The 12,418-nt window shown below is 38.1% G+C and overlaps 2 protein-coding genes across 4 annotated transcripts; both read left to right on the top strand.

The window, feature by feature from the left end:
• Positions 1-5,798: 5,798 nt before the first annotated feature.
• LOC139432718 (uncharacterized) lies at positions 5,799-7,061 on the top strand. Its single transcript, XM_071201483.1, has one exon. The coding sequence runs from the start codon at positions 5,799-5,801 to the stop codon at positions 7,059-7,061; it is 1,263 nt and encodes a 420-aa protein (XP_071057584.1).
• An 860-nt stretch (positions 7,062-7,921) lies between these two features.
• Positions 7,922-10,928, top strand: LOC139429112 (uncharacterized). Of its 3 annotated transcripts, XM_071194605.1 has the most exons (3): positions 7,922-8,335; positions 8,396-8,476; positions 8,537-10,928. In XM_071194605.1, the coding sequence occupies exon 3, from the start codon at positions 8,672-8,674 to the stop codon at positions 9,827-9,829; it is 1,158 nt and encodes a 385-aa protein (XP_071050706.1). In that variant the 5' UTR covers positions 7,922-8,335; positions 8,396-8,476; positions 8,537-8,671; the 3' UTR covers positions 9,830-10,928. The 3 variants fall into 3 exon arrangements, with proteins under 3 accessions (XP_071050706.1, XP_071050707.1, XP_071050705.1); XM_071194606.1 differs by lacking the exon at positions 8,396-8,476; XM_071194604.1 differs by having other exon boundaries at positions 7,923-8,335; positions 8,396-10,928.
• The last annotated feature ends 1,490 nt before the right edge of the window (positions 10,929-12,418 follow it).

Genomic DNA, 12,418 nt, shown 5'->3' with positions numbered 1-12,418 from the left:
GCAGCGAATTTAGAAATAAGATTTTTCATGAAAGATTTAAATATGTAATGACTTAAAATAAATAAAAATTTTTTTCAAATGTGAGCGTATTATTAACCATCCAATATTCACCGAATAATGTGCGAAAGCTATTAAATATAATGGTATGAATGTTAGGACAGTGAAACAGTATGCATCGATCAAGCAAACGGTCTGGTCGAGGTATTGTGAATACATTAATCAATAAGCTTCCGATAGAACTACATTTGCCAGGTTATAATTATTGCGGTCCGGGAACCAAATTGGTAAAGAGATTAGTTCGTGGAGATCAGGGAGTGAATAAATTAGACGACGCCTGTAAAAAGCATGATATTGCCTACGCAGCGACATCGAATTTAGCTGAGCGACACATAGCCGATAAAGAGTTGTATAAGACAGCGAAAGAGCGGTTGAGAAGTAAAGACGCAAGCTTAGGAGAGCGACTATCGTCGGCGTTAGTGTCAACGATAATGAAAGGAAAAACAATAATGGGTATGGGAATGCAAATTCGTGCCCTAACAAGGGAAGTGTCACAACTGTGTCTCACCGATTTCGATGCAATTTGGTACAGTCATAGAATGGGCCAAAATAAGGTTCGTACATTTTTTTATACGTGCGGTAAAAGCCCCTGGGGCGAGTTATAGGGGTTGAAAGTTTGGAGAAAAAGTACGTTTTCACTTATATTTTAAAAATGAAAAGTGCTATCAAAATTTGGTAAATTGTAACTGATATTCATTTTAAAAGAGCTTTCTTTTGATGTATCACACATATACCAGAGGGTTAAGAAGGGCGAACTACCCCTATTTTTTTGGAATTATTTAAAAACCACCCTATCGATTTTGGCGGCATTAAGTATACTTCCAGCACGTTCAAAAATATTAGTTAAGGGTTTTTTCCCATTCGCTCTAGATCATCCCCAGCGAAGTTACGGGGGTTAACATGTAACCACTTTTCGTAAGAATGATGTGATAAAATTGTCAGGTATTTTGAAAATACTTTAACAAAACCGTAAATTAGTCGCACAATAAAATGTTTAATGTAAAATAAGGCATAATACACCATTTAGGGGTGGTTGGGGTTAACCACCCCCTTAAAAATTAATTCTATCCCGGGCATTACTTGTTGATTACGGCGAAATTTGGTACTGTGTTTGTTTTATATAGTTTATTAGTTTATTTTTATTCTACATAATGTTGCCAAAAATACACCTACCAAAAAAATTTTGGCACAATATTTGTTTTTTTAGTGCCGCTTGCTAAAGGTCATTTCTCAAAATAGTTTTTTCTAGTATAAAAGAACGTGTGCCCAGTGGGTAGATTTTAGTTTCAGAGCAACTGACAGAAGCAATGGTTACAATAAACCCAATAAACGTTTTAAATTTGCTAATGACAGTTTTTACTGTTATGAATATTCCCCAGACTCCTGTAAATGAAGCAGAAGTTAGTTTAAAAGAAAATATACAGCGTATTTTAATGGAAAGTATGGAAGACTACAATATGCAAATTGAAGACGAAACTGTATTAATTTTCGATTCATCCAATGGCATCAATGACGGTCAGCAAATTATTGAAGACCAGGATACAACTGACAGGTTTGTAGAAGATACTGATGCTCATTGTCCATTGAAGGATGACATCGACTACGAGTACAAATTAGAGGCGGTAAATTACTGGACAAGTGGGAAGAAAGGTTATTTGAAACTAGAAACCGTAAAAAACAAATACCGAAAAGTAACGTCAAAGACCCAATTGCACAGATGGTCTAAATATATTGAAGAAAGAGGGACATACAAAGAAAAATTAGCAGAAATTACCGAATTTGTAATTAATCAAGCGAGAGCCGCCGTAGATAATAAATTGCCATTACATGATATTGATATACGCAGATGGGCTATACAAGCTAGAAATGAAAAGAATTTATCTCCTCAACTGTTCAAAGCATCTCATAGCTGGGTGCAACGTTTTAAGAAAGCAAATCGGTTAGTAAGCCGAAAAATAACAAAATTTCTATCCCAAAAACAAATTGGAAATGTTGATCGAGTAAAAACTTTAGCAAAAGATTTCGTTAAAGAGGCAAAGCTACAAATCCAAATATATGGACCTGAAAACACCTACAATTCGGATCAGAGCGGTTTTAACTTGGAATTCCATTCGGGAAGAACATTAAGCGATTTAGGAGTTAAAACCGTAGAAAGTGTGGTCCAGTCGGTGTCATCTACAACGCACAGTTACACAATTCAACCCGTAATATCTGCTGATGGGAAACTTCTTTCTCCACTTTTTATTGTTTTAAAAGAACCCTCTGGCAGCTTTGGACCGAGGGTAGCAAATACAATGTTTAAAGCAGACAATATATACGTTTTGGCATCAAAATCTGGAAAGTTAACTTCAGAACACATGAAAAATTGGCTCCAAAATGTATATTTTCCAAATACTGGTTCTAAATCATTATTATTATTAGATTCTTGGAGTGGCCATTGTCCTGAAGTTATTAGTGAAATAACTCCATCAGGTACTAATTTTAAACATTTATCTATACCTGCAGGGACAACAGGTCAAATACAGCCCCTAGATGTATTTGGTTTCAGAATATGGAAAAATTTTATTAGAAGATTCTCTGATCAGATTATTCTTTACCAGTATGATGTCAATTTACATCAGAGGGATAACATATTAAAATTGCAATCGTTGACGCATAACCAGTTGGCTTCCCCTCGGTTTATAAATGTTTTTAAATACGCATGGTTTGCAAGTGGCTATATAGAGGAGAGACCAGACCATTTTGAAAATCCCGTGGAAGTTTGCTTTTCGAGTGAGAAGCCAACGTGTGATATCTGTGGGGATATAGCGGTCATAACATGTGCATGGTGTAAAAAATCCTTATGTTTAAAACATTTTTTCCACGACTTTCATTTTTGCCAACACTACGTAGAATAAAAATAAATTTAATATTGAAAATTAATATAATACATAAAAAACGTCAATTAGTAATGTAGAATAAACTTCTTTGGTATATTGAACTATTTTTTTTGTCAGTTGCTTTTTAACTCATAAATAAATAAAATATCTTATTTATCTAGTAGTTTTATATTTATTATTTAAAGAAAATGAGGGTAGTTTACCTCGTGGAACATCGATAGATAGATTTTTAAAAAACAATACCACAGTTACGATGGCAGTTTTCATCTTCGAGGTATAAACAAAAAACTACCCCTAATTTGTAACCCTTATAACCATTTTCAAAAATTTTTACTTCAAATATAAAACAAACACAGTACCAAATTTCGCCGTAATCGACAAATAACGCCCGGGATAGAATTAATTTTTAAGGGGGTGGATAACCCCAACAACCCCTATATGGTGTATTATGCCTTATTTTACACTAAACATTTTATTGTGCGACTAATTTACGGTTTTGTTTAAAGTATTTTCAAAATACCTGACAATTTTATCACATCATTCTTACGAAAAGTGCTTACATGTTAACCCCCGTAACTTCGCTGGGGTTGATCTAGGGCGAATGGGAAAAAACCCTTAACTAATATTTTTGAACGCACTAGAAGTATACTTAATGCCGCCAAAATCGATAGGGTGGTTTTTAAATAATTCCAAAAAAATAGGGGTAGTTCGCCCTTTTTAACCCTCTGCTATATGTGTGACACATCAAAAGAAAGCTCTTTTAAAATGAATATCAGTTACAATTTACCAAATTTTGATAGCACTTTTCGTTTTCAAAATATAAGTGAAAACGTACTTTTTCTCCAAACTTTCAACCCCTATAACTCGCCCCAGGGGCTTTTACCGCATGTATAAAAAAATGTGCGAACCTTATTTTGGCCCATTCTATGACTGTACCAAATTGCATCGAAATCGGTGAGACACAGTTGTGACACTTCCCTTGTAAGACGTAGAGGGACAACTCGTCAGAAGTTGAAACGTGGCGGTAAGTTGTCGTTTACGCAGGCAATGAACTTAGTGCGGCGAGCGATTGCACAGACCAACAGTACGAATACAAAGGGAGATGTACAAGTGGGTTACAATCTGTTGAAACCTTATCAAGGTAGAATACTTAAACCGCGCGGAAAAATAATCAAGATTCCCAAGACGGGAGGTTTTTTACCCTTAATACTTGCAGCTTTGGGTGCTCTCGGTTCTTTAGGCGGAGGTGCAGCAGCTATTGCAAAAACCGTAAACGAAGCAAAAATAGCAAGGGAGCAGTTACAAGAAGCCGAACGTCACAATCGGGCTATGGAACCAAAAGCGATCGGCAGCGGTTTGTATATTAAACCATATAAGCAAGGTTGCGGACTAGTCATGAAAACGGTATCACGAAAATCAAAGCGACTAAAACGCACCAAGAGGGCGAACAAAATTGGTACAGGAATGTTTATTAATCCATATAAAAAGGGTTGTGGTTATAAAACTGTAACAAAAAACTAATAAAAATACCCCAACATTCTTTAACGGATGTAGAGTTAAGGCGATATGCACGAGCGCTTGATCTGTTAAACTTTCGTGGGGTGTACATGAGAAACAATTTACCGAAGAAAATCCGAAAACGAGAGAGTGGGATAATAAATCTTGATAATCGTACGGGTCCCGGTACTCACTGGACAGCTTACAACAAGGATGGTGTAAATGTTAACTACTTTGACAGTTATGGAGATTTACGACCACCGATTGAAGTGGAGAAGTATTTTATATCGGATGGGAGGAGAAATATTGTGAGGTATAATTATCGACGATATCAAAAAGAAGATCAAACAAATTGTGGACAATTGTGTTTGCATTTCTTAGATAGTTTAAATACCAAGGAAGTATCCGTGTTAGATTAGTCTTGAGAACAACAATGGAACAAGATACAATACATACAAGTTATGCATTTACGCTCACCGGAAGGGGATCGGAGTTGTCTTGTAACTTTAACTCACCGATTTATTTGAATGAACTCGGTACATACGAGTTAGCTCTTTTAAATTTCGAAACGTTCAATACGTTACCTAATATCGATTCAACAAACAATATTTTACAATATGAAGATCATATGGGAAATTTTACACAGAATATTGAAATACCGCTAGGAACATACGATATTAACGATATTAACGAATACGTTAAAAAACCATTAACAGCGAGGAATATTCTCAACGTGACTACACCGGGTACACAGATACGCATAAGAGGTAATAATAATACGCAACGTGCTGAGATAAAAACAAACCGGCGAATAAATTTTGCTAGCGATAATTCAATCGGTTCCTTACTTGGTTTTAACCCTAAAGTTATACCTAAAAACACGATAACAGAATCGGATCATATCGTGAATATAAATAAAACGAATGCATTACAAATTTATTGTAATTTGAGCTCCGGATCGTATACGAATGGACAACCCATGCACGTGTTGTATCATTTCTTCCCGAACGTACCGGCTGGTTTTAAAATAATAGAAGCTCCGCAACAACCGATTTACTTACCTGTTACAACGAACGTGATTAGTACCTTAATAGTACGCATACTTGATCAGTACGGTCAGTTGGTAAACTTCAGAGACGAAGAAGTGACCGTGAGAGTGCACTTGAAATCGGTGTGAGTAGTAGGGTATTTAATATGGGTATAGTGTACGACGTTCGAAGAAAAGCACAGGAAAGTCTGGGTGATAGAGTAATGTATAAAACGGTACGAAAGGATGTAAAACCTAACAGTAAGCGAAAATCAACTACCCAGTTAACACGCGTCAATCGTCAGTATTTAAGCAACTTAGGTTTTCAACTACTATAAATGGAGTCCTTAAACGTCACGGAGAAAATAAAAGTAGATAACTCGATTGTAAGTTACGAATATCATTCCCATCAACCGTTTGGTTCTACTAGCTTCGGTAACAATGATGAAATTCGTATAGGCATACCCGAAATAGACAATTACACATTGCCTCATGAAAGTTTTTTGTATGTGGAAAGGAGCGTACGTAAACTGGATGCGAGTGGTAAAGCAACAAAAGATGCTAGTGCAACTGCAAAATTGATAAATAATCCTGTAGCGTTTATGTTCAGTGATATTCGCTATCTTATAAATGGTGTTCAAATAGATGGAGTGAGAAACGTGGGGTTAACATCATATATGAAAGGATACTTTTCGTATACCCCTCACGATATAATAAAGTTGGCGAACGCAGGTTGGAACATGGGCGAGGATCTGCTAGGTCAAGTGGTCCGAACATCCCCTGTAACGGATGCAATAATGGATAAAAATGGAAATTTTGGATTGAGTGTACCGCTAAAGACATTAATAGGGTTTGCTGAAGTTTTTAAAACAATTGTGATGAATGTGAGACAAGAGCTAGTGTTAATTCGTAATAATGATGATAATGATGTGCTTGTGAATACGGTAGAAGAACCGTTACAGTTAAAAATCGATAAAGTTGTGTGGAGAATGCCCCATCTAGCCGTAGGCTTACGAGAACAATTAGCTCTAACAAAAATAGCAGGACGAAATATTGATCTGCAAATACCTTTTCGCAGTTGGGAAGTACATGAATATCCTTCTTTACCTCAAACAACAAAGCATTCATGGGCTGTGAAAACAGCTCCGCAGTTGGAAACACCTAGATTTATAATAATTGGGTTTCAAACAAAGAAGAAAGGAAAACAGTTGGCGAACATGGCAACCTTTGATAATGTAAAACTCACCAATTTGACGGTATTCCTAAACGGTGAACGCTACCCATACGATAATCTGAACGTGGACTTTGATAGTAATCGTGTCGCAGTGTTATATGACATGTATACACGCTTTCAAAAGTCCTACTATGGGAAGGAAGGAGAACCATTACTCACTCCGAAACAATTTATTGAAAATTATTCACTGATTGGAATTGATTGTACATATCAAGCAGAAGCGCTACACAAAAGTGGGGTAGAAATACGGATAGAATTTACGACAAAAAATCCGATTCCTGATGGTACCACAGCATACTGTTTAGTTTTACATGATAAGGCGTTTCAATATTCTCCACTAACAAAAATCGTCAAACAAATGACTTGAGTATGGGGAAAGAAGGGTTGGTAGTGTGTAGTTGGATCGGATGAGCCGCATCGCACCCGTAGCTCATCATCCGAAATGTGAGACTTCTATATCCAGCGTAAACAAAAAAAGTCGTAGAGTATAAGTTGTGCGACAGATTTCTACGGCTGCATAGTATGGATAATCGTGTTGATGTACGGAAGCAAGATGTATTCAAATAAAACTCAATACATAATTCTCGATATACAAGGTTTCATGGTCAACGAAGATCAGTTCGTACCTAAAGAATTAGCATCATGTGATAGTAACAAATGCATTACCCACCACGTTTTTCAACCGAGTAGCAGTATAGCTTCATTACCATCTAAATATAGGAATACTGCAAACTGGTTAATGACACATCATCATTGCATCGACTGGAAAGTTGGTTTTATCCATCCAATGGAATTCGACGCCATAGTCAAATATCTGTGTCGGAATGTCAAGAAAGTGTATGTTAAAGGACCTGAAAAAATTAAATTTTTAAGACATATTATTTCCGCGCCGATAATTGCGTTGGAAGGTAGTATCTATAAACTTGAGATGGGTATACCGAGCTGTGCTTTTCACTCGCGACGAAGAAGTATGTGCGCTCTTTCCAATGTACGCCACTTACAAGAAGTTGTCGAAGAGGGGTTGCAAAACAAGGATGCGAAAGACAGTCGGTGACTATAAAGCAGAGACAAGTCGTAATGGGGGATAGTTAAGAGCTGGTTGCGATGGAACAAGTGTTAACTGTGTTTGGGTGTTGGCCACTTACATCTGCCAAGAAAGTGTACATCGTTATGAAAAAATATGAACGAGATGCCTCATTTGCGAACATTCCAGCTCGTGATTTAAAATTGTGACCTCCCCTTGAGTCACGGGCGAAGATAAGGTCCGAACGACCTCGCATTCTCAGACAGTATGACCTCCCCTTGGGCCACAGGCGATAACAAGGAGAAAACCTGGACAACCTCGCATTCCCAGACAGTATGACCTCCCCTTCAGTCACAGGCGATAACAAGGAGAAGACCTGAACGACCTCGCATTCCCAGACAGTTGACCGGACAAATACCTGTTCACTAACCCGTACTTAAAGGTAGTGGAAAGTGGGTTACTCCTCACTCCGTGTACAGCAGTCGCTGAGTGATATAGTAGAGTACAAAAGACGATAATTCCTTAAAAAGTGTGTTTACGAAAATAACAGATTGTGTTAAAAACTGTGTTTTTCCGACCACGAAGAAATCGCCTTCTGCTAGAAAACCATTTGAAAAGTAAGTTACATCAATACAATTTTTATCGGTTTTCTTCATGTATGTTTGTGATGATTTCAGGTATTAATTGTTACACGCTGAGAAAAGTGGTTCTTCAGCGCATTGCAAACCTGTCAGACGTGATAGAAAACCATTTGAAAAGTAAGTTACATCAATACAATTTTTATCGGTTTTCTTCATGTATGTTTGTGATGATTTCAGACATTAATTGTTATACGCTGAGAAAAGTGGTTCTTCAGCGCATTGCAAACTTGTCAGACGTGAGCGAACGTATAATTTTAATAAAATAATCCAAATTTTTTGTAACCCTTTTGATTCCTTGAAGTCTTTCCCATTATGCTTCACTTAATTGGTAACAGCCACGCTCGTGGAAGCGATAATACCGATGGTATGACCGACCCACTGGTTGCCGTGCTGCCACGCAATAACGACAGTACGAATGTTGTTGAGTCAAGCCTACCGTCGTTACCATTATATTGCAGCAGCAACTTTGACGGTTTGAGTCGTACCATGCAGGATTTCACAACAGACCCACCACTGTACGAGCAAATAATGACTGAGCTCCGGTCACAGCCAGGGAACGACAATGGTGCGATTGTTACCACCAGTCCAACCTTGTCGTCCTACGGCTTAACTCGCATCAGTATGGAGATACGAGAAGAAGGAACATATCAGGAAGTTGTTGTGCCACCTGAACCTGCTACCAATCAGGCCGACGTGGTACAACCACTTCCAGATATTGTACATACGGATGTCACAAGTCAAGCACCTGCTGAAAACCAGGTGCTTGCGGCACCGTCTGTACCAGCGACGGAAGACGTATCCCAACCCTCCGATAGGATATGTGTTTCGCCTGTCTTCTCGAGTGGACCCATACGGTACACATCCCGCCGTATAAAAAAACGCGTCAACTTGTTGTCAAGGGGTTGCGTGAAACAAACTACCCGCCCAAACCCTTCTCCTGCTTCACAAGACTCCTGTAGATTGCTGCGCAACGCATTAGCCAAACTTCCCCGTAACACACGAAGAGTACCTACACTCGCTACAGTAACCAGACCTGCAACGGTGGTTACATCTCCGCCAGAGGTGACCATCGACATCCGTGACAGCCCGCCACCTATCACAACTATCCCACCACAAAATGTGGTGTTCCCACCACCTTTACCTATCCCTACTATCCCGCAGAGGCAAAATCTTCCAGCTGTAAATACCGCACATCCCGACCCATGGGTTGATGCGTTTCTGCATTCAACAACCAACTTGGCAAGCAGTCTTTTGTCCCAAGAGGTTTTTTTCATCTTGGGCTTGAAACCTCAATTGCAAACCAAAGTGACGACTTTGGAACATCATAAGCGCCACTTCGTGAACGAGTTGAATGCAGTAAACCAGAATCCCACCGTCTGCTTTGCTGCTTCTTCAAACATCCTTAACATGTACAACACCAAAATTAACCTGTATAAGTCCCTTCTCAGGCTGCTGCCTGACAACGGTTAATAGCGTTTTTTTTTTGAAGCTCGTTCATTTTTTTGTCTCTTGCAGTGTTAACGTTGCAGGAGTTGGCTATGGAGAGCGTTAATTCGACGATTTCCCGTAAAGACCGTACGTTGCGGTTAGTAGATGTTTTACCAAAGATTCTACTACTAAACGTAATGTACAGCTGAGACATATGCTTCTGGCGTCGAATATCCCGAAAGGGCGATCGAATCAATCTTGGGGAGGTTTGCTTCCCCACCGTGGAACGCTTTGGAAAGAAAATGTCGCAAGGCACCATACATAAATTGTTCCACGGTTCTCCGGTTGATTGGAGTTCAACTTTCGGAGTGGGTCTTCAGTATCAAGCAAGGTATGTTTTTTATGAATCACATTTGGGCAACCTTTGCTATCGTTGTCGACGCCGCCTACACCATATTAGTATAACGAACGTTTTACAACTGGATTGTCGTGTGAAATTGCGCTCGAAAATAAAGTATGCATCTTCTGAACGATTGCAGACTATTATTTTAAATAAAAAATATTGGTGTGCGATGTGTTGTCGTGTGTCTTTGTTTCGAGTCTGTTTTAAACCACAACTTGAGGAGGATCAAAGTACTGAGGAATTGTCGGAGGGATGTCTCAGCAACTAATATGTTGTAGGTGGTTTTTCAAATTTGTACACCATCCTTGTATGATACTGAAAATCGTTCGAATTGATGATATGACAACAAGTTCGCTTCCTTTTCACCTTTTCCGCTCCCATGCTTTTGTTTATATGTATTATTAATTATTTATTTGAATATTTACCGTATCTACTTATTGTTACCGCTCCCATGCTTTTGTTAATATGTATTATTAATTACTTATTTGATTATTTACCGTATCTACTTATTGTTAATTTAATACTAAGTAGTGTAAATTGTACTGTGACTTACACTGCTTTATTTTGTTTAATCACATAACATCTGTATGTGAATAACCCACTGGTGGTTCTACTACATCAACCATACAGATACTTTTGAAATCATGATAATAAATAATTTTGTAAATTTATGTATACCACGTCTTATTGTAAAATAAATATTGTGTAATATTACGCACGCTTTAAATAACTCTCAAACTCAATGTCAACAGTTTATATAGTTAAAGTGTTGTAAACCATTATTTTGAAACAATGATAATAAATAATCTGTTGAAATTTTTTGTATGCTACATTTTATGATAAAATAAACATTGTTTTCTACTACGACTTCATTTCTTGTTAATCTCCCGTTCAAGTATCACCCGTCAGCATGGTTGAAGACGTTAAGTTTGTTAGCCAACCTTTAACACTACCAATCTGTAATCTTCATAACGACTTCGCTGCAAATAAATTTAAACGACATAGCGAATTATTTGGTGGGGAATGTAAACGTGGTTTGATAATTGGTTCTTCGGGTGCCGGAAAAACAAACGTAATGTTAACTTTATTGACAGCTCTCAATGGGTTGCGCTTTTTGAATGTATATTTGTGCTCTAATTCATTCTACCAAATCAAATACGAATTTCTACGACAATTACTTAAACCTATCCGCTCTTGCGGCTATTATGAATACTCAGATGTCGGACGATTTCTACCACCGTCAAAGGTGAAAGAATATTCAATTATTATTTTTGATGATATTGCTCCTACAGAGCAACAGATTATCAAGGAATATTTTTCATACGGTCGTCATAGAAACGTTGATACTTTTTTACTCGCTCAAAGTTATAGCGCCATTTCCAAGCAGCTTTTACGTGACAATTGCAACCTTTTAGTATTATTTAAACAAGATCTCACTAACTTGAAACATATTTACAACGATCATTTGCTAGGGGACATTACGTGGGATGATTTTGTCAGAATTTGTCGAACTTGTTGGGATACACCGCACGGTATATTAGTTATTGATTTAGATTGCGATAAAAATAACGGACGCTATCGGAAAGGTTTCGATGAGTACATTATACTGTAAAACCATTGACTTTACGACTGCATGCTCAGTCTCTGTGCGATCATTACACTATCACGTTGAACTATGAATCGTAATGTTGCACAACAGTTAATAGCTGCGCGAGAAGATGTTAAACATAAAATACGCACTTTGAAAGGAGATATAAAACAGAAGCAGTCCATTGCCGAAGCTCAACTCGCTCCACTGAAAGAACCTCTGACAGATATTTCCAAAAAATTACAAACTGTCAATTTATTAGCGCTCGACAATAAATTCGGGATAAAACGTGATTTATTTACCCCGAAAAAGGAGCAGTCACCAGATATCTCAGCCTTACTGGCTGACTTGCAGAAACCTTCTAAAGGACTTAAACTGGAAACTCCTAGAGTGAAACCTAAACGTAGAGTTACGTCAACACCCATTAAACCGGGAGCTAGCATGGATGTTTCACCGGAACTCGCACGGAGTCCGCAATTTCTCAGCGACGAAGAGGTGTTAGAGGGTCGAGATACTACACCTGAGTTTTCTGTTCGTGAGTCAGACACATCTTTAGATGTCTACGAGCGGGACGCTAGGGAGCAGTTGGCGCGCATGAAAGAGAATATGGAGGGAATGATGGAACAGACAGTTATTCGAG

Source organism: Onthophagus taurus, chromosome 2 (genome assembly GCF_036711975.1).
Source record: "Onthophagus taurus isolate NC chromosome 2, IU_Otau_3.0, whole genome shotgun sequence".
In the NCBI taxonomy this organism is placed as follows: domain Eukaryota; kingdom Metazoa; phylum Arthropoda; class Insecta; order Coleoptera; family Scarabaeidae; genus Onthophagus; species Onthophagus taurus.
This window is presented reverse-complemented; position numbering and strand designations above follow the sequence as displayed.

Excerpts from the sequence above, each read along its gene's own strand:
- LOC139432718 (XM_071201483.1), top strand. The coding sequence starts at position 5,799 with ATGGAGTCCTTAAACGTCACGGAGAAAATAAAAGTAGATAACTCGATT.
- LOC139429112 (XM_071194606.1), top strand. The coding sequence starts at position 8,672 with ATGCTTCACTTAATTGGTAACAGCCACGCTCGTGGAAGCGATAATACC.